General features: G+C 41.6%; 2 protein-coding genes and 1 pseudogene across 5 annotated transcripts in view; 1 reads left to right on the forward strand and 2 right to left on the reverse strand.

Moving 5' to 3' along the window:
• Positions 1 to 472: 472 nt before the first annotated feature.
• gpx1b (glutathione peroxidase 1b) lies at positions 473 to 2,550 on the reverse strand. The gene is made up of 2 exons (XM_061784640.1): positions 2,240 to 2,550; positions 473 to 1,035 (listed from the first exon to the last, which is right to left on the reverse strand). The coding sequence occupies exons 1-2, from the start codon at positions 2,453 to 2,455 to the stop codon at positions 685 to 687; spliced, it is 567 nt and encodes a 188-aa protein (XP_061640624.1). The 5' UTR covers positions 2,456 to 2,550; the 3' UTR covers positions 473 to 684.
• Positions 2,551 to 2,884: 334 nt separating this feature from the next.
• fancd2 (FA complementation group D2) overlaps positions 2,885 to 21,143 on the forward strand; it is a 24,813-nt gene continuing 6,554 nt past the window's right edge. For 2 of the 4 annotated variants that reach the window (XR_009790109.1, XM_061784628.1), the window contains exons 1-35: positions 3,018 to 3,050; positions 3,417 to 3,480; positions 5,996 to 6,130; positions 6,198 to 6,265; positions 7,759 to 7,865; positions 7,970 to 8,030; positions 8,108 to 8,160; positions 8,252 to 8,330; positions 8,444 to 8,568; positions 8,660 to 8,747; positions 8,999 to 9,103; positions 9,821 to 9,918; positions 11,267 to 11,378; positions 11,474 to 11,509; positions 12,359 to 12,505; positions 12,579 to 12,713; positions 12,819 to 12,950; positions 13,713 to 13,817; positions 13,907 to 14,016; positions 14,097 to 14,151; positions 14,256 to 14,375; positions 14,802 to 14,875; positions 14,959 to 15,099; positions 15,179 to 15,273; positions 15,370 to 15,485; positions 16,014 to 16,122; positions 16,197 to 16,295; positions 16,407 to 16,498; positions 16,758 to 16,910; positions 17,010 to 17,126; positions 17,786 to 17,914; positions 17,986 to 18,104; positions 18,218 to 18,328; positions 19,781 to 19,911; positions 19,994 to 20,093. Coding sequence is in view for 3 of the 4 variants with exons in the window: in XM_061784628.1 (XP_061640612.1) it covers positions 3,033 to 3,050; positions 3,417 to 3,480; positions 5,996 to 6,130; positions 6,198 to 6,265; positions 7,759 to 7,865; positions 7,970 to 8,030; positions 8,108 to 8,160; positions 8,252 to 8,330; positions 8,444 to 8,568; positions 8,660 to 8,747; positions 8,999 to 9,103; positions 9,821 to 9,918; positions 11,267 to 11,378; positions 11,474 to 11,509; positions 12,359 to 12,505; positions 12,579 to 12,713; positions 12,819 to 12,950; positions 13,713 to 13,817; positions 13,907 to 14,016; positions 14,097 to 14,151; positions 14,256 to 14,375; positions 14,802 to 14,875; positions 14,959 to 15,099; positions 15,179 to 15,273; positions 15,370 to 15,485; positions 16,014 to 16,122; positions 16,197 to 16,295; positions 16,407 to 16,498; positions 16,758 to 16,910; positions 17,010 to 17,126; positions 17,786 to 17,914; positions 17,986 to 18,104; positions 18,218 to 18,328; positions 19,781 to 19,911; positions 19,994 to 20,093 (3,539 nt within the window). In the remaining variant the exon portion in view is untranslated. Of the gene's footprint in view, positions 2,969 to 3,017; positions 3,051 to 3,101; positions 3,199 to 3,416; positions 3,481 to 5,995; positions 6,131 to 6,197; positions 6,266 to 7,758; positions 7,866 to 7,969; positions 8,031 to 8,107; positions 8,161 to 8,251; positions 8,331 to 8,443; positions 8,569 to 8,659; positions 8,748 to 8,998; positions 9,104 to 9,820; positions 9,919 to 11,266; positions 11,379 to 11,473; positions 11,510 to 12,358; positions 12,506 to 12,578; positions 12,714 to 12,818; positions 12,951 to 13,712; positions 13,818 to 13,906; positions 14,017 to 14,096; positions 14,152 to 14,255; positions 14,376 to 14,801; positions 14,876 to 14,958; positions 15,100 to 15,178; positions 15,274 to 15,369; positions 15,486 to 16,013; positions 16,123 to 16,196; positions 16,296 to 16,406; positions 16,499 to 16,757; positions 16,911 to 17,009; positions 17,127 to 17,785; positions 17,915 to 17,985; positions 18,105 to 18,217; positions 18,329 to 19,780; positions 19,912 to 19,993; positions 20,094 to 21,143 lie in introns of those variants that run through there. The other 2 variants (XM_061784630.1, XM_061784629.1) reach the window with 2 other exon arrangements.
• Positions 3,491 to 5,984, reverse strand: LOC133483425 (GPN-loop GTPase 1-like; annotated as a pseudogene).

Raw genomic sequence — 21,143 nt, forward strand, 5'->3', positions numbered from 1 at the left:
TACCCATAATTTAATAAAAATATGTATATAAAATAAAATTGATACAGAATTGTTTTGTTTATTTACATTAAACCTACCAATTATTTGAGAAAAATAAATAATACAAATACATTTTTAATCAACCAATTTTAGAAAAACATCACGAATGTTCAAATGTTAATTAAAATGTATGTTCTGTTAGTAAAGGTTTTTATGATAGAACCTGGTAACTTTCTTGTGGGAACATTTGTTTTGAAATTTGAACTTAGTCAGCTGGCGTCACAAAACAAATTTTGTTCAACTGTGGTGATTCACTGTACTCTCATAATAACAGCACTATGTGGTTTATGTTCCAGTGGTTGTGAAATGTTGCAAACGCAGTTTCATTCAAAGATGGTGCAATCTACAATTGTAGGTCTTGTGAAATTGACTAAAAAGGAACTGTAAATGATTGTATGAGCTGATCTTAATTTTAGGAGTTAAGACAAGGCCGTGAAGGAAGAAACCAATTTATTTGTTCTTTTGAACCACAGCTGTGCTTTACATGTATTTAATGTAGCTGAAGTGTTCCGTTTCTTTACAGTGCATCAGTTAACCTCCTCACAATTGGCTTGGTTTCAGAGGTCGCCTTCATCGAGTAAAAGAGCAGAAAACAGCATACATGTCGACAAAAAAGCACAGGTGGTCCTGACAGCTTTTCTTTTGTTAGTTTGCTTGGCTCAAGAGCTTCTTGATGTCTCCCTCGATGTCACTTGTGAGGAACCTGCGGCTGTAGCGCTTGAAGGGCACGCCGTCCGACCCGATGAGAAACTTCTCAAAGTTCCAGGACACGTCATTCCTGCACACAGGGCTCCAGATGATACAATTGGGGTCGCCCATGAGGGAGGTGGGGTCGTCGCTGGGGAACGGGAGACTCTCCCGCAGGAACGCAAATAGTGGGTGGGCATCCTTCCCGTTCACCTCCACCTTCTCCAGGAGCTGGAACTTGGGCTCAAAGCCATTCCCAGGTCGGACGTACTTCAATGCCGAGAGGATTTCCTCATTCTTGGTGTTCTCCTGCGAAAAACGATCACGCTGGCACATTACGAGGGCAAGATCATCAATATTTCCGTATACAGTATATACTTTTTGGTGACATTTTTCTGAGCTTCTGTTTATATATTACGTCCTGCTTAAACCTTTAATTCAAATATGCAATAACAAAAATCTGGTTAGGCTACTTTCTGGGAAGAGTGTGTTGAGCTTCCTCCTATTCGACTAACAGCAAGTACCAAACAAGGATAATCTAGCAATGATTTACCAACAGTGTCACTGCTCACGGCAGTTTAAGCATTAACTACTAAATAACAATGGCTATTTTGTTTTGAGCTTTGGTAAGCAAATATACATTGTCGTACAATTTCTTCATTCCAACATGTTTGCATTGATTCTTAACCAGAGGGAGATCGTCAGAGGTGCTGAGGGAAATTAGCCAGTTTCACTTAATTCGTGTAAAAATTGTTAATTACAGATATCTTTTTTTTCTTTGCCAATGACATAGTGACTGGGAAAACAACTGAATGCTCTTCCATTTGATGGCCAAAGGTACAATTAACCTGTGTACCCACCAATTACCATTCATACAACAGGATAAACCATGGCTTTCTGCTAGTATTTCAGCTTTGTAGTCACTTAAACAGGCCCAGATTTATTTTGAGAAGAGGAATATTTCAGTATTCTTTTTGTGACATTTTGTTTGGTGGTGTGCCATGAGATTTTTCCGATAGGTGCCTTGGTTCAATAAAGGTTGGGAAACACTGCACTAGTCCACTCTGCTTTCTCTTTTTTACAAAGTGTATTTTAATTTATGTAATACTGTATATATTTTTTCAATCCCTTATGAGCAGACATGGATGAAAATTAATATTTCTTAAAATATATTTTGTTTCTAAACCTTAACCTGCATACCATACCCTATACTGATGACAATTTATTTTTTTTTTGACTGTAAGCAACAGTAGCCAAGCCTTTATAACCGGACAAACCTGAAATGCTGGAAATTACCAGTTAAAACCAGAATAATATCAACCAATTTACTCCCATGGAAAATTTCACATTACCTTTAAATTTCTAAATGCAGTAACAATTACCTAGAAAACCGGCATTCTGTATGTTTAGATACATTACTATTAGTAACTCAAATGTTGAGGAAAAATACTGAACAGTACGAAGACAATGAAAAAGATTAGAAAGGTGGTGAATTTTGGTTTATTTTACTTACCTGGTGGCCGAACTGGTTGCAGGGTACACCCAGGATAACGAGCCCCTTTCCGCTGTAACGCTGGTGGAGCTCGTTCATCTGGGTGTAATCCCTGGTGGTCGTCCCTCAGAGAGACGCGACGTTCTCAATGAGGACCACTTTGCCCTGAAGCGCGGAGAAATTGAAAGTTTCCCCTGTTAGCAGCTTGGCAGTGAGCTCGTGGAATCGCTTTGCCATTGTTGAATTGATGATTGTCGCTTCTGACGAAAGTCTCTGCTCTGCGTAAACGGGCTGACTGTATGCGACCCACTTCCCGAAAGTCTGGAGGAAACCTTGAGGTTTACCAAAGCACTACCATCACCTGACAAGATAGTTCACCGCCTAGCCAAGACGACCAGAACGTTAAAACAAGTATAGAAGTCTCGTTTTTTTCCCGTAAAGACATGGGTAGAATAAAATATTTAAGTCTCTTGTAAACATTGAAGTCACAATACGTTTAATTTATATAACAACACTGGAACTTAATAATAGTTGATAGTCTTAGATGCAATGCGGAGGTACCCTGCTTTGGGATGTGTATGTTTAAATGCACAGTATGTGCCGATGTAAATAAATGCGAGTCAGAATTTTAGGCAACCGCCCAGCCGGGAGGACAATATTGCCAAAGCAAGCTAATCAGTTGCGCTAGAAACCGTCGGTAATTTTTTTTTGGTAAAGGTTACTTTGCGAGAGAAACACCAATTTGCCTAGGTAGCACGAGAGACGATATAAGCCCGATATATTGAAAACTATGCAATATTTAGTTTATATTTTCATGAAATCACACATTTTGGTGCGTTTATGTTAACCATTCTACTGTATAAATGCAGACGGTACCTTGGCGCGACAGCCGTGATAAACATTGGCGCGAATTTGTCGTGTTTGGTCGCGGAGAAAAAGTCGTCTGTCGCTCCAACTCGTAGCAGACAGTGCTTATCAAGGTTATATTTCACATGATTTCTAAAGCCAATAGCGGAACTTTGTCACAAGTTCGACACCCTCAGATGAGAGCTATGTTACGGGTTGCTGCCGTTGACTTGACATTCAGTGCATTTGCCGTGTACTGTAAAGGAGTTGTTTGGAATACAACATGTTAGCTTGTTTGTTGTTAGCCAGGTTTTGTACTGTATGTAGCAAACTTTGTGTCTCTGTCTACTAGATGATGCGGAAAAGACGAGGCTCATCTGTGGATATTGGCGAGAAACAAGCCCCTTCCTCCACTAGTAAGTTAATGCCGTATCCAAGGCTCGTATTAAAAATAAAAAATAAAACAACCAGCACACCAAAAAACAAAATGATTAAAGGAGATATCAAGACTGAAATAATGATTATTTAGTCTCAGTTTACTCACAAATTTAATTAGTGTGAAATAAGGGCCCATTGAGTTAGCTACAATTGATTTTCTGTTGTATGAATGGCAACAGGTGAATACACAGTTGTTTCTTCTGCCATCCAGTGCATGAGCTTGTAATTGTTCCGCCTGTCACTATATGTAGCTAAATAAAGTACATTCTTACTTGGGATGGTCGAGTACCGATACATTTTACCTGTATCAGGCTGATACTGGCCTTATTTCAAGGTATTAGGTACTCGTGAAGGCTGCCGATAACAGGCATCGGTACTGCAGCCCCAAAAATCTGATTCCACACAACGCCTGCATCTTCGCTTACAACCGTTAGTGCTAACACTAGCTTGCTTAGCGTATTAAAAGTACATAAACATACCTCAAGCAAGCCTTAAACGAATGTCCTCTCCGAGAACTGGTGACCCCCAACACACCTTTTTCCCCATTTTGTTCTTATAAAAACACGGCGCGATACATTATTGTTGTCGTCGCCTTGGTAACGAGTGTATCCATTCGCCTTTGAGTTGACAAGATGAAGCCCAGTGATCATTAAAACGGGATACGGTGGCGACATGTTTTTTTAAATAACATTATTGGTGGTCAGATATTTACAGTACTACATCAAAAGACGGGACAAAAAAATAAACTAGCGACTAAAAATAAACTAGCTTTTGGATTCAAATATACTGTACACGATGGCGAAGCGGAGTAATGTCTTTTGCGGATCGGATCGGCGAATTATGACATTAAAGCCGATCAGCATAAAATGCTAATTATCGGCCGATACCGATCAGGCCGATCAGATTGGTATAAAGTCTAATTTGAACTCCCAATCTCAGAAGTTTGAGGCAGATGTGCTAGCCCACTGCTGCCCACAAGAACAAATGTAAAACATAAAAAGAAAGAGATTTTGTTTTTTGCTTTCTTAAGAGAAGAAAGGAAAGTTTGTGTTTTGCTTGTTTGTTCCAAAGCGCATAGACATCAAGGACCTTCTGCCAATCCACCCTTCTGATTTCGGACCTCGGCCACATCTCTCCTCACTTGCAGGAAATTACCAAAGATGTCCTTCTCTTTGCTCTCCTCCACTTGGTTGTGGTTCGTGTCGCTATCTGCGGTGTCATCGGTGTCATTTTCTGAGTCACGTATGCCGCGAGTCCTGATGAGATCACTGGGCCCGCCCAGGTTAGCTTTTTCTGCAACAGAGGCCGGCGTCATGGAAACACTGCCAAGATCCTTGCTGACTCGCTGCAGCTGCTCTTGCTGCTTTTGACTTTTAGCCTCCATCTGTTGCTTGCATAGTTGTTTGTATTCTGGTCGATAATCCCTGTCATACTCTTCAGCAGCATCCTGCATCTTTATGAGCAGCTCATCAAATCCGCTGCCTGTCATGGAAGACACACCCACCACCCTCAGGTTGGTGTAGAACTTGTCCAGGACCAGACTCATGGAGCGCATCAGGTTGCTCACATACGACCTTTCCTGGTTCAACGCGTCCTGGAAAGCCTGAAAGTCATTCATCCACTCCACGGCGAAGTTTTCCTGAATGATGTCAGTTTTGTTCATGACTACAATGAAGGGTAGTTTGGTCTTGTAGAGAATACTGCAGGCGTACAACATGTTGGACATGAAGGTAACAGGATTGACGCTGCGAGACGTGTCCATGACATAGACCACCACACACGGGTAGGATGACGCCAGAGCTTCTGTGATTATGCTGCCTGACGCAGACCACGTGAACACTTCAATCTGACCTGGAGTATCAATAAGGACATAACTATAATTGTGCTGCTTCTTCTCTATGAAATGCATCACCTGACCAAAGCGCGTTGCAAAGAGGTTGAGCGAGGTGACAATGGCGCCATTGGGTCCCAGGCCGTACTGCTTCATCACCTCTTTGTAGTTCACCGTGTCTCGGATGTCAATGCTTGCAGGGAAGGGAATGTTGTGTACAGCAGGGTCCAGGTTGATGAGGTACGGAGGGCTTTTAAGAGCGTGAAGATGAGCTGTCAACCTCTGGTCGTTGGAAGGTCGTTTTTCCAGATCCGGCCATGCCAAGCACGAGCAAACACACAGCTTTTTTACCATTGTCCTTTTCCCCAATGTTCTCCTCAGCGTCTGACAAAATGTCAACAGTTTCACTTATGTCCGCCATTGTTCAGGGCGCCTTCTTGTTTCATCTGAACTCTCCATTTGTTCCTTTATCTGAAACGTTCCTTTGAGCTTTAATCTTTGCTGATGTCACACCTGGAACATTTAGCAATGGTAGTTTACCATTGGTAGTTAATGGCAAAATAAGATTCCTCTGTTTAACTCGGCAATACAAGAAATTGTATTGCCCATATTCCACTACCATTTTTGTGTATGTATGCCTATTTTGCTTTGTTTGCAAACAGAGGCAAAGAAGAGCCGCACCATTGGTCGCCAGTCTGAGGTGTCTGCTCCAGAAGAGACAGCTGAAAGTGTATTCAGTACGTTTGTGCGAGAGGCAGGCGTCACATTGAGTCACGGCAGCGCCTCCAATGAGATTGGTAAGTTTCAAAACGCATCTGGTTGAAATGTAACCCACCATTTATTTGTATGTGCCTCTTTCCCCAGCTGTTGACCAGGTGGTGTTTCAAAAAAGGATCAAGCAAAAGCTACAGAAGAGTCCCAGGTACCCCGGTGTGAGTATCCAGTAATATACACCTCCCTGAAATGAATAAAGCAATAACATTCAGGAAGGCAGGCCTCTGCTAAGGCTGAGTTAAACACTTTGCCACTTGTCAAACAAGAGCCTGCATAAACTGTAATTGGCCCAGAACATGCTCCATAGGTCAAATCACCCCCTTAATTCAAATACCTCACAAAATCACAAAATTGACTGCCTCAGTCCCTAGAAATACAATTACAACTTTTTAAGTAACATTTAATTTTGAAAAGAGGTGAATTGCTGTAACTAAAAAAACCAAAAACGTGTATTTACCCTTGAGGAGAAGAGAGGGAGACTAACCGCTTAAGAATTGCCTTGACTTCAAACATTCCCCCTGCTAACATTATTAGCTGTCATACAAGTGTATTATGATGTTAACCACAGTAAGTCACACTGCATATTGAGCGACGCGGCCGAACCCGACTGAACTGTTGCGTAATGCGTGTGGTAGTTTTCATGTGTGGCCGACCGTCGGCTACTGGTTCTGCTGCAATTCAATTTTTTAATCACCGGGGAGCAGCGTTGCAGTGTTGCAAATGTAACAGCCAATCAAAAATGTATGAGATTTCACAAATTAATAAGTTAATAGGTTTTTAGCATATACAATATATATACATTGTGTTTTACAATGATACTCAACTACAGCGGAACCTCGATTTAATGGACTAATAGGGCCGGGAAGGGGGGGGGGGGGGGCGTGTGTTACGGCCGATTGTCTGTTATATTGAAGCATTTTTTTTGTGGCCATATGCACCCCATATTACTGTGCAGTACAAAATTTGTTTTGTACTTTTTTGTGGCCTAAAACACCCAGTAGGCCTAAAGTGCAAAGTTGCTGGAAATAAATATTAAAAAGCTTGAATATGTTTGAAAAGTTTTACATTTTTTCCAAACTTACCACGGTGGTGTGCTTGACGATGATGTTGTAGTCAAAGGCGAGTCTAGGTGAGTCACTTTCATGAGCCACGAGGAATTAGTGTGCTTCCTATTTCCAAATTTGTTGCCATAGACGAATGGCTTGACAGAAAAACTGTTACTGTACCAAAAATGACATGTTCCAGACTCTAGAGACTTGTGTGCCTCTTAAACACCGTCGCCATGTGCGCTCTCTCTGCACAGAGCTCTATGTGACATTATGGCCGGGTACTCCGGTTTCCTCTTACATCCCCAAAACATGCATGGTAGATTGATTGAAGACTCAAAATTGCTAGTTTTCTTTATATGTGCCCTGCGATTGGCTGGTGACCAATTCATTGTGTACCCGGCCTCTCGTCTGAAGATAGCTTGGATAGGCTGCAGCACAGCTGCGACCCTCGTGAGGATAAGCGGTCCAGAAAATGGATGGATGGATCAATGTGGTTTATCAACCAAATTTTGTGGGAAGAATGTAGGCAACAAGATGCACACAAACACGGCATTAAAGCATCAAGCATGTCATTAAAGACCAATTCCAATGTCATTACACAGATTGTGCAGGAATTCATCAGTGGACTGGAATCTCATATTGAGGATGCAGACAGATTTAGGAATTGCCTCCTCCCTTGTGTTCCAAGAATGCCCGATGGCGACTTCAGGTGACTGTCAATCAAATTCAACACAAAAGGGTGAATGGTAGCAGCAACGATATGCATTTTTGGAGATGTACTGTATGTAACATGCACATGTTCTTGTGTTGTAGGTGTGTCAGCTCCTTCCAGGAAAGCCTGCTGCGCATGCTGCTTGGCATTGAGATGCTTCAGGTACTACTGGCCCAGTAAAAAACTGAAAGTGTGCTTCATACATACACCACTAATGTCTGCTTCTCTCCTTTACGTAGACTCTTATCATTAACACGTTGCTTGAGAAACTGCCTGAATATATGCTCAACAGGTCAGACTGCATGTTAAGTACCATGTTATGACTTTCTTCGACTTTATGTACAGTTATTGTAATTGTGATGTCACCTTGTTCTGTCTTCTAGTGCTGACGATGCCGGGCTCAGTATTCCACGCATTATCATCAACCAGCTCAAGTGGCTTGACAGAGTGGTGGAAAGCAAGGTAGTAACATTTCTTTTAACGACGGGCTCAATTCTTTGTTCTGTGGACGCTCTTGCCGATTGCTAAATGCTCATTGTGTACTTCAGCATTTTTAATGTGTGTGTTTAATGTAGGAGCTGGCGGTCAAGCTCATGGAGCTGCTGTCAGTGGCACCGGTGGACATCCAGCGTGATATCATCAACAGCCTGCCAGAGATACTGGAGGACTCACAGCATAATGATATAGCCAGGGAGCTGAAGTATGTGCAGTAGGCGACTATCAGCTAGAATCACGTAAAGAGCGACGTGTTGCTGAAAATCTATACTTCTAAATCTATACTTTCTGTGCAGTTCTTTGCTGAAGGAGAACACTCAGTTGACTGTGGCTATCTTGGATGCCCTCGCAAGTCTGAACCTCAGCTCCTCATTACTGACTGAGGTAGTTAAGCAGAATGAAAATCTTTTTTGTTATTGTTGTGAAACATTTGCGATATCTTGCAAAAGTTAAAGGGGACATTTTTGCCAAACCAACTTCTTTTAGTATTTGTGTGTATGTAATAGCTCGGCAGACCTGGGGGGGACTGAGTCGTAAGCTAATCACTGGAAGCGCTTCATCGACGGGGTGGGTGGTTGGGGACCACTGCTGTAAACTGCACAAATATCAGGATGTCCATGTTGATGTTGTCTCAGGTTCGTGGGGCCGTTATGAACACCTTGGCTGCTGTGCAACTGGAAGATCTACCTGCGGTGGTCAAATTTATTCTGCATTCCATTTCGGCGTCTGATGCGTACGAGGTCAGAGCACTGGACTCAGCTAGCACATTTTTTATTAGGGGGTAAAAACTAAAAATGACCTTTTCTAAAAGTACTCCCTGGCCAAAGCATAATCTAAAGAGATCCAGTGGAAGAGGTGAATCAAAAATTCTGTTCTTAATCGGTAATAATGCTCAGTTTTGTATACCACGTCAAACTACAACCACAATAATTAATGTTTTGTTGAAGTAATACTTTCTGACCATGAAGATAAAAATTAAGCATTTAAGGAATTTTTACCTCTCTTGTATTAGATCTCATTAGATTGTAAGCTATATAACAGATTAGCCTGAGTGTATATTCATTCATTCATTCATCTTCCGTTCCACTTATCCTCAGTAGGGTCGTGGGCATGCTGGAGCCTATCCCAGCTATCTCCGGGTGAGAGGCGGGGTACACCCTGAACTGGTCGCCAGCCAATCACAGGGGACATATAAACAAACAACCATTCACAATCACATAAATACCTACGGGCAATTTAGAGTCTTCAGTTAACCTACCCTGCATGTTTTTGGGATGTGGGAGGAAACTGGAGTACCCGGAGAAAACCCATGCCGGCACAGGGAGAACATGCAAACTCCACACAGGCAGGGCCGGGATCTGAACCTCGGTCCTCAGAACTGTGAGGCAGATGTGCTAACCAGTCTCTACCGTGACGCCGCCTGAGTGTATAATCATGTAATATTTGTTTGTTGGCAGGTGGTGTGTGGGCTTCGTAAGAAATTAGAACTAGAGCAGTGTGTTCTCCCTCCTGTGATGCAAGCGTCCCAGAACCGCCTAAGCAAAGGATCAGCGGCGTATGACTTACTCACTCACATACATGAATGCATAATGCTGCTAAACCTTAATTGTAAGAAATAGTCTTAAAGTGGCCCAAAAAATGTCATGTAAATTCAACAAAACACAGAGAAATGTTAACAAGCCTGCCAAATTTCAATGAATAAAAATAAAATATCGCTAAGTATATAAAATCAGGCTTCAAAAACCTCTCATCTCTCAAATGCATGCACCAAAGCCAAAGTGATCTGTCTGACAACCAAGTTCTCTTCTGACTTTTGGCATCTCCTCACACTCTCATGCCATTTCTCTTATGGTTTTAATTGACTGCTTTGTAAAACAGATGCTGAAAGTACTATCAGAATCAGAATCATCTTTATTTGCCAAGTATGTCCAAAAAACACACAAGGAATTTTTCTCCAGTAGTTGACAGACAGTCAATTGACAGAACACTTTTGAGACATAAAGACATTGACAAAAAACAGTCACTGAGCAATAAAGGTTGCTAGTTATCTGGTAATGCTGGTACTTTAAAAATTTTTTTGGGACAATTGTGCAAAAAGATGCAGAGTCCTCTAGCACTTAGAGGATCAAGAGCACTATAGTCGTATAGGAATCAAACATACTGAGTGGGTGATACCTTTTACGATGTACAATCAACTTAAAAATTGAATAGTTATTGTGGACTATAATCATAAAAATAAACACACAAGTCAACTTACCCTCGTTGTTGGTGACATAATATCACAGCTGAACACAGCACCTGACAACAGCGGGACATTAGGAGGAAGCCCAGGTAGGGAGACAGTCGGAACTCCCGCATTCACTAGTATCAAGTTACCCACGAAGACATGTTGTCTCAGGTGAAAGTTTGCAAAACTATCTGTCGTAAAATGCGCACTGCACAGTTGGGTGGTGGTGTTGATGTTCAGCTGGCATCTGTGAAGTCAATCCATCGCTTTGTTATTTCCTCATTTTTTGGGAGCTTAAATAACGTCACCGAGCTGTTCTGTAAATTGAGGCATACAGCGAAGACGCATTTTTGGGGTGTAGTCATCGTTAGCTTGCTGTAAATGGGCCTTGTTATGCAAGCTTAGAACAGCTAACTCACAACTGAGCAGCATAGCCAAACGAAACAACCTCACTTTGTCCTTATATAGTGCTGACGTCAGAGGGCTGTGTTTTAGCCGTGCCCACAAAATCAGGAAATTTTAAACGGTGAAAAAGATGCTTAAGCTATATAACAATTCAGCACTATATTGTTATAAGTCTTTACATATGTTTTCAGCACTTATCTTCAAACTTATTTAATATATTTAGAAACAAAACACAGATTTTTGCTTTGTGCCACTCTCTTGTGTGAATCAGGTTCAACTTGACTACAGCAACCACTGGCAGCCAGGATTTCATTACCCTGATTGTGGATGCCATTAAATCAGCTGTGCGGTTCCAGAAGACAATATCTGAGGCGTGGCTCAAGGTGCACAACTGTTGTGTCCCCTCTCTCAGGTTGATTACTGTTTTAAGCAAAAACAACTCTTTCAATGGTACTGCTTGTGTACTGTTTTTCCATAGGCAATCGAGTCTGTGGAAGAAGTGGAGGAGCACAAGGTGAATGTTATATCAAGTCCACTTCATGAATTATGAAGACATTTATCAGCTATAGTTTGATTGTAGATGCCTAAAATCACCAAGAAATTGGGTACACTTGCACAACCTAATGCAAAATTGTGATTTACACTGACAGAGAGGAATTACTTTAACCAAATGTTAAGTTTTGTGTTTGTAGTTTCCAGTGGAGTGGAACACCAGAAAAATACTACCACAGTAATAAATGTTGAATTAATACTTCTCTAAAGGTGTCAATCAAAACTGAGCTTCATTATATTTGAAAAGGCAGAATTTTATCATGCAGTTCTTGGATAATTTTATAAGTTGTGGCCAAAAGTGACTCAAATGTTGTCACGCCAACGGTCCTAAATAATATTTGTTTTTATTATATAATGAATAGTAATTGAGGAATAAAATGGCTTTGCGAAGGTAAATTCAATTTGTAGAAAAGTAATATTTTTATTCTTCATGCATATTCAGGCATACCTTTTCTAATTTCGAAAATCATGATTTTTGAGTTCATTCAAGTTACTGAGTCAACCACACTGTTTTGCATTTTTTATACAAAGATCCATAAGTAATTTGAAAATATCCATCTATTTTCTACCATTTATCCTGTTCAGGGTCACAGGTTAGCTGGAGAACTTTCCCAACTGACTTTGGGTGACAGCAGGGTACACCCTGGACAACCCAAAAATCTACTTTATAAAAAAAAAAAAAAAAAAAGTAAAAATTTATTCGAGCTGATCCACATTTGAAATTCAACCCAATTTCTCAGAAATGTGTTCTTTATTTTTGAGTAATCTGCTGTATGTCAGTATGAATGAAATCCAGTTGCTGCTGCATCAGGTGATAGATCTGCTGGTGCTGTTCATCTTGCACTCCACCAACGCTAACCAGAGTCGGCGGGGTGCCGAGAAGTTGCTGAAAATGAAAGTGAGGACTGGCCTGATCTCTGAGGCGCTGCTGCAGAAGACCTTTAAGGACAACAAGCAGGCAAGTATATTCACTGACACATGACTCGACAGATTTGTCTTTATTTGACTTGTGCCTTTCTTCATTGGTTTAGGTCCTGCGGGGGTATTTCTCCTCCATCCTTGCCCTGGCTCAGAGTTTGTTGCGCTCCCCAGACCCCTGCGTTGTCCCGTTTGCTGGACACATGTATCGGCATTCCTTCACGTCTTTTGATACTTACTGCCAGCAGGTTTGCACGCTGTTATTGTTTAAGTATGCGTTTGTTATCTTTTTAAAAAAAGCGGCTCAGAAAATGGATGGATGGATAATGTATGCCCCATGTCCTCTGTTAAAGGAGGTTGTGGGCTCTTTGGTGACCCACGTGTGCAGTGGTGTCGGCGTCGAGGTAGACATGGCCCTGGAGCTGCTCTGCAGTCTGGTTACTGAACTGCCTGCCGAAATAGGGCCGTATGCTGTTTTTGTCAAGGTCAGGTGAAGGTCGTTTTATCTTTTGTTGCGAAACAGAAAAACAGAAATATATTTTTAGTTGAAGGAAAAGTACTGTGACGCTTTCTGCCAAGGATAGTACAGTTGACCCCCTCCTCAAACCATCATGGACACTCAACAGACACTTTATTAGGCGCACCAATAATTGGCATCCAAATACAAGTAAAACGATATTTAGTAGTTCTGGAACTATTTGAGTCTGTGTGTGCGTGTGCATGTGTGTGTGTTTGTGTGTGTGTGTGCGTGCATTTCTCAGTGCGTTTATCGGTGTGGCGTGTGTATAATATGTTGGTTACTGTTAAGTAATGTACTGTTTCTGTCAAGCAATTATATCAAACAACCACAATATTAGAAACAGATCTCAGGATGGTGCACATTAGTTTTACACACCACTGCAAGCTACAGCTACATTAATAAGCAAACACAAGTTGCCATCTTGACATTGATAATTGAAATTGAGATTACCTTTACTATTATCTTTGACAGTCTCATTCAATTGTGTTAGCTAATGTTATGGCAGTTGATTTTATGTCTGATTTTTTTTTATTAACTGAATTTCTTTTATGTCTAAACATTTCGACGGTTCAGTTGTTGATTGCAATATGTCAGAAAATGCCATTCTGGTAATACAGGCTTCTCTTTTTCTCGTCACCAAGTTTAGTGATATTTGGCCTTTTGCTGATGAGAATACAGAGATATTTGTCAGTCGACTCATTGTAACTAATTACAATATTTTCTGCAGGGAATTTTGGACTACCTAGACAATCTCACACCTCAGCAAATTCGCAGACTTTTCCATCTGTTGAGCAGACTTGCATTTGGACCACAACAAGGCTCACACATTCAGGTGCATTCCTTAATTTTAGTCATCTTTTTTGGACATTTGTAATGATTCTGTTGAGCTGCATCTGTCATTCATTCACTCACTCCCTTCAGGACGACATGCACATTGTAATCCGCAAACAACTCTCCAGCACTGCGCCCAAGTACAAGGGCATCGGCATAATCGGTGGCGTTATGATCATAGGCAGCATGGGGGCACTCGTGTAAGAGCTTTTCTTCTCAGATTATTGTTGTTTGTATGCGTTGTCCATTTATTTCTGTACCATGCTCTTTGCACAACCAGACCTAAAGCCAAAGCTTCTCAGACCACCTCGTTACCACCAGAGACATTCAGACAAGTACGCAAGAAGAAAATCTATGCTTAATTTTATTTGCTTTTGTAGTGGTTTATTTAAGTTCTAGTTTGTTAGACCAAATGTATGGCTTTCTTATCTTGTTGCAGTTGTCAGCCCTGTTGGAGTTGGTGCAGTCCAGTAGTGAGACTTCACCTGAAGCTGCAGCTCTGTACTGTGACGAGCTGGCCAATCTGATTCAAACCTCCACTCTGGACCCACAAGTGCAGGTAGGTAGGACTATTAATTCTTATAAAAGAGAAATTATGTGTTGTGTCCTACAGGTTTAGCAGCGCATAGCGTATGATAGTAATCACAATATACTGTACCATGCGAATGGAGTTCTGAGCAGTACTGTTAAAGGATGGCATCAGAGAAGTCTGATGGATTCTTGGTCAGTGCTTTGCCATGACATCCTTATTATTCTGTCCATGATCTCATCTTTGATCTAGGATTTATGTTTTTGTGAAAAAAGAAAAAAAAAAGTAGGGTGTCGAACTGTTTATTTTGATGAATGTATTGAGTCTTTGGTAAATACAATCAGAAGAAAAGAAAAAAATAGAACACACCTTTCTTCACAACAGCTAAAATGCCATGCAACACATTTCGTTATTTAATATTGTCTATTATGTGCTATTCATCTTCCTCATGCACAGGAGAAGATCAGCAAGAGAGTCTTAGATGTCTTCCAGGGTAACTTTGTGGTGGATCTGGGACCAGAAAGATCAGGGTCAGTGATCGGTAGATGTAACTCATCTTAGCGCCTTTGATAATCAAGCCTTCTGTATTAATGGTATCCGGTTCGGGTCTCAGGTCCTTCCCCTTCCCGGCCCGTGTCATGTACGATCTGGATGAGGACGAGAGTCAAGGAGGCATTGCCATCAACTTGATGCCTCTGCTGGCCAATGACATGCACAGCAGGGCGGAGCAGCACAGTCGAGACAAGGACAACAAGTCGGTGACCTTAATTTCATCCATCTGGATTCCAGATTTAACTGACAACCGGTGAATTTAACAGTTCTTTTGTCAGCAGGAGTTCTCTCTGTTTGTCTCCATTTTTCCGGCTGTTGCGGTTTTGTGAGGAGAAACAGAACCAAGGCGACTTAGAGGAGATTGATGCCTTACTGGGTGAGAAAGAGATTGGAATTTATTCTAAAGCCACCTTATTCTTGATCCTTTAATGAATGCGTTAAAAAATGTGTGTGCATTTTTGTGGGATTTCAGGCTGCCCTCTCATCCTAACAGACATGGATGTTGTAGAAAAAATAGACAGCCTGTCCAAAGTGGAGAGGGAGTTCATTTGCACTCTGCTATTTCACACCATCAACTGGTTCAGAGAGGTAACTGCACATTTGCAAAGAGTACGTGGATAGTTAAGTCTTACATTTGATTTCGGGTTACGAGTGAGCTGGAGCCTATCCTGCTCACATTGGGCAGGAGGGTTACACCCTAGACTGGTTGCCAGCCAATCACAGGACACATATAGACAAACAACCATTCACACTCAAATTCAAACCAAAGGACAATTTAGAATCTTCAATTTGCCATGTTGTTGAATGCATGTTTTTGGAATGTGGGAGGATTCCGGAGTATCTGGCGAAAACCCACCCAATGGTCATATTAAGTGAATGAGAGGTCTTAAACTGAATCAAAATAGCATTTAAAGAAGTTTTACAGACCCTGTAAAGTGTATTTCAACATTTGTTTCTAAACACATTATACATGTTTGACAATAATTGCTGAAAATGTTTAAAGACTGGGAATTACAGGATGTATTACTCAATTGTAGCCATACAGTGTTTCAGTTTTCAAAATGTTTGGTGTTCAATTGTACAGCTTTCACCATAAAGGCTGATGTGTATTTGCAGGTGGTAAATGCCTTTTGCAAGATCAAGGACAAAGAGATGAAGATGAAAGTGATGACCCGTCTGCAGAACATCACCTACCTTCACACCCTGTTGGAGAAGGCTTTGGCCGGTGGGCATCACATGCACAGTAACAACTCTCATTACTAGCCTCAGTGAGTTTTAAAATTGCACTCTTTGTTCCAGGAACTCCTGGATATGTTCCACCTGTTGCTAACTTTGATGGAGAGACCACAGATGTGATTGTACCTAGCACTACCGCTCCTGTGAATAAGACAAAGAAAGGTAAGTACACAGCACTGGTGATATTTTATACTACTAATTTATTTATTATCAAACCCAATGATCTTAAGAGAAAAGGCACTGTGAGGATGTCGTTTTTAATATGCTTCCAAGATGGCTCTGGAAAGAAGAGGAAGGCGCCTGGGAAGAATTCCTCAGAAGGCAGCTCTCAGATAGAGGACAAGATAGAAGAGGAAATGCAGCAGGTGAACAATAAATTGCTCCAGTTTTTATTCCAATGACCATGGCGTGAAAGTTAAGTCAATCAGCCAAGAGTGAACTTCAGAACCACTAATGTTGCAAAAATCTCAAATTTGAAGTTGGCAAATTTCTACTTTGGCTTAGATGGTCACAGAAAACAAAATCAAAACCCCCCCAAAAAACAAAAAAAGGATTTTCACCTTGTGAAAACTTGGATGGTAAAAGACTAAGTAGTTACCAATGAGCCTGTACATGTTCTAAAAGGAGCCAGAGAAGGAGAAAGAGAAGGAGGCCCGGCAAGGAGTCAACCTGGCATCCTACAGGCCATTTTTCAGGGAGCTCGACTTGGAGATACTCAGTGTGCTGCAGTGTGGCTTGAAGGCCCGCTCAACGCTGGACTCTGAACTCAACACCAAGGTAAGACACGGAGACCTTTCCAGCGGGACGCCTTATCAAAATTTCAAAACAAAATGCACCTAAATACAATACACATTGTGTCTTTTAAATCTGCTTGAGGAGCGACAGGAAGTTCTTTTAGGTCCGGCAGAGCTGGTTTACCTGCTGGAAGATATGCTTCGCAAACTGGAGTTTCGTCTGACAGCTGCTCCTGCCAAGAGAGTGCCATTCCTCAAGGTTCACAACTCACAAACCAACAGAACACAAATATACTCCATAGGCCACAGCATTAAGTACACGTGGCCAACCTAATTAGATCCAGTCAAAGAGAATACACCACTGTACTGTACACCATTTTTTACTCACCCTGATCACTGGAGGAATCAATTTGTTTATTATTGTGGGTGTAGTCTGTTGGTGGAATCCCTCTCAATTCTAAACAACTAAACCTCTGCGAGAAGCGTGGTACACCCTAGACAGGTCACCAGTCACATTTAGACAAACATTTACATTCACACCTATAGACAATTTGGAGTATTTAATTAACCTTATATGAATGTTTTTTAAATGTGGTGGGAAGCCGAAGTACTCTGCGAAAACTCATGCAAGCCCGGGGAGAACATGCAAACTCCACAGATTGGAACCCCAAACCTCAGAACTTTGAGGCAGACGTGCTACCCACTAGGTCACCAATCTACCACGATAGAGCACAATAGTAGTTGTCATTATTTTAAAAGCTAAAAATGTTATCACACTAAAACTCATTAGAAAAGTTCTACCTAATGATGTGGTTACTGAAGTTGTGTTGATGGCAGTTAGGTATATAGGTATATAGACTAATTAGACCTTTATATGCAAAGCCAAACTTTACTGTATTCATTGTCGTACGGTGACAGGCAAGGGCTGACAAGACCATGGGCTTCTCCCACCTACAACAAAAGAGCCCCAAGGATGTGGCTTCATTCTGCATCCAGATGCTGCCTGCCCTCTGCTCACACTTGGAGAGCTGTCACAACCATTTTCAGGTAGAAAAGAAGACACTGGGGTTAAAAAGAGAGTGTTATTTCAGCAGTTGTCTGCTCTTTTGTGTCTGTAGTCATTGCTCTCGGACAACGACGGTATTGTGGATGGGCCGGGCACAGATGCTCAGGAGCACCAGATAATATCTTTTTGCTATCAGCTTCTCCTGCAGTTGTTCAACTCCATTTTAAGATGGTGAGCAAAAGAACACTACCTCACATCAGGCATCAGTGTTTTTGTACCCAGAAGCAGCTAAGATCAGTCTGTCTGTACATGTGTGTTTGGGTGGTCATTGAAATGATTGACAGGTCTGGATTCAGCCAGCCCTGCCATCGGAGTTTACTGAAGAACGCTTTGGGAGTCTTTGCAGGACGACTGAAAGACGGAGGAGATGAGCTGAACCTGGAGCTTCTTGTTAAGTGAGTAAGAAGGCTGAAAAATAAGAAATGAAACTGTTAGTACTATTACTCACACTTTCTGGGGGGGCAAAAATCCAACACAATATTTGAGTCATTCTTCAGATTAACTGTTGATAAAGTCACACGCAAATCACACTCACTGGCCACAACATTAGCGATACCTGCACAATACAAGAGCTTTATTAAAAAATTTACCTTTACAAAGATGATAATGATCACTTTTGATTGACACTGTTAACAGCACAGTAGTTATTATTGGAGTGTGGTTTGTAGAAGTGCACTGAATACTGCTGAAACCTTTACTGACATGTAGCCAAATGTGGTTTAAGATTCAACTAATTGTGCAGTTGTACCTAATGTTGAGGACAATAGCTTGCCTCATTCAGGAATTGTTCTTAAGAACCCCATTTACACACTCTTTAACAAGACTTTTCACCATTTAACAAAACACTTCCAAAACTTCTAGTAGTATAAATAACATTTGTCTTATTCCTAGTCATCTTGTTAAACTCATAATGCAAAGCCAAGAACCTACTGTAATATGTAGCATGCTAAAATGCGAGCTGCTAAGCGAAGTTGCACAGTTTGTTAATGCCTCATGGTTTTGATACAAGAAATGTGTAAATTTATTTATATTCGTTTGAAATTGCCCTGCTGAAAATGTTCCTTGACAAGAAAATGCAGTTTCAAATTTTTAAGAAATACAACATTTATAATATAAAAAGGAAACAGGCGGCACGGTGGCTGACTGGTTAGAGCGTCAGCCTCACAGTTCTGAGGACCGGGGTTCAATTCTCCGCCCCGCCTGTGTGGAGTTTGCATGTTCTCCCCGTGCCTGCGTGGGTTTTCTCCGGGCACTCCGGTTTCCTCCCACATCCCAAAAACATGCATGAATTGGAGACTCTAAATTGGCCGTAGGTGTGAATGTGAGTGCGAATGGTTGTTTGTTTGTATGTGCCCTGCGATTGGCTGGCAACCAGTTCAGGGTGTACCCCGTCTCCTGCCCGATGATAGCTGGGATGGGCTCCAGTACGCCCGCGACCCTGGTGAGGAGAACCGGCTGAGAAAATGGATGGATGGAAAAAGGAAACAAATTGGTTGTTCGTCATGAAGTGAAATGTCTTATTTTCTCTTTTGTGTTGATTATTGGTCTTTAATCAAGCAAAAATATAGTTTTTATCTGCATACTCAATTATTTGATAGAATACTAAATAATATATAATTTTAAAATGTTCAATAGCTAAAACCCTAATTATATTACAGGGTTTAACATACCATTATATTGTGAAGAGCAGTGCTGTCAATGTAAATTCTAACAAGAACGAGGCAGCAGTAATCATGCCCTTCACTTGGTATCACTCCTACTAACATACAATGCAAATGGGTTCTTTAGAACCTTTCTAAGAACATTTATGTAAACCCTTACTAGCATCTTTCTGTTTTTGTTCTCAGACACAGCTTTAAATACCTGCTGAACTTCCGCAGCACCATTCCGAATCTCAGCTCAGCTCTGTCTCTCTCTCAGCTGTTGACCACTGTGTCTGAGAAAGGAGGCAACGCTCCTGCTTATAGGGAGCAGACTGGTCAGTCTTACAGCTGTTTAGCAATTACATTGCCTCCTCTACTATCAAGTGGACATCCATGATGTTTGTTTTGTCCACTTAGCTTCTCTTGCACGGAGCTTCCTGAGCCAGTCGTGGGTGACAGTCAGTGGTGAGAAGCAACGAGGGACCAAATTCAATGAAGCACTTCATGCTGTCCTTAGGTATGTCAACTTAACATTATCAAAGACACCTCACAATAGGATTACTGTAATTTCTCATGCATAATATGCTCTCGAGTAGAATACGTACCCCCAAAATCAGGCAAACTCTTCTGTATAATACGCACCATCAATTTGCTGCTATCCAGGCTCAAAACATGAAGTATTATCTGGATTTTATTAGGCTTCTGAAATAAATGTTCTGCTCTGTGCGCATGTGCATCCGCACAGTGTCTCAGTGAATCATATATCTTGTTTTCGCGACCATAAGGCGCACTGTATTAAAAGGCGCAGTCTCAGTTACGGGGTCTATTTCTGTATTTAACATACATAAGGCACACCGTATTATTGGGCGCAGGCATGGTAAAACATACGCTAAGTTGAAACATACGGTAGCATGCATGCACGCTAAAACAATGTTTTTAAAAAGGCAGCGGGAGCAAAACTGAGTTCGGTTGTACTTTATTGAAGTATTTAACAATGCACTTACGTTATTTTTTGATCAATCCTCATCCACAAATCCATCAAAGTCCTCATGTTCTGTATCCGAAATGAACAGCTGGGCAAGTTCTCAATCAAACACGCCAGGTTTGAGTCAGTCTCGTTGCCGTGCGAAAGCTCAAACAAGCATACACAATCCATTCACAAATTGCGCTGCCTCCTTGTCTTAGTAAAGCTGTGTTCGCCATCTGTCATCCATGGCTCCCACGCCGCTCACGTCACTGAATGCCCTGTCTACACGGATGTCCAGCGGTTCGTCAAGACTCCCGGAATGATGGAAAGCCCCGGGTTATTGCACTCAGTCGAATGGTGATTGTAGAGACGCTTCTTCCGGCTGTTCTTTGCTCATTAATCCATTGCCCGAGTACGTTCCAACTCGGGCCACCTCGCCTTGTTTCCGCTTTTTTTTTCTTTTTTTCCCACGGAATCTTCGCTTCGTCTTCTTGACTTGGCGAAGCTCGTTTTCCTGCTTCCTCCACTTGCGAACGATGGATTCGTTGATCTTGAATTCTCTCGCGGCTGCTTGATTCCCATGTTCCTCCGTGTAACTGA

The sequence above is a fragment of the Phyllopteryx taeniolatus genome, chromosome 9 (assembly GCF_024500385.1).
Source record: "Phyllopteryx taeniolatus isolate TA_2022b chromosome 9, UOR_Ptae_1.2, whole genome shotgun sequence".
Lineage (NCBI taxonomy): Eukaryota > Metazoa > Chordata > Actinopteri > Syngnathiformes > Syngnathidae > Phyllopteryx > Phyllopteryx taeniolatus.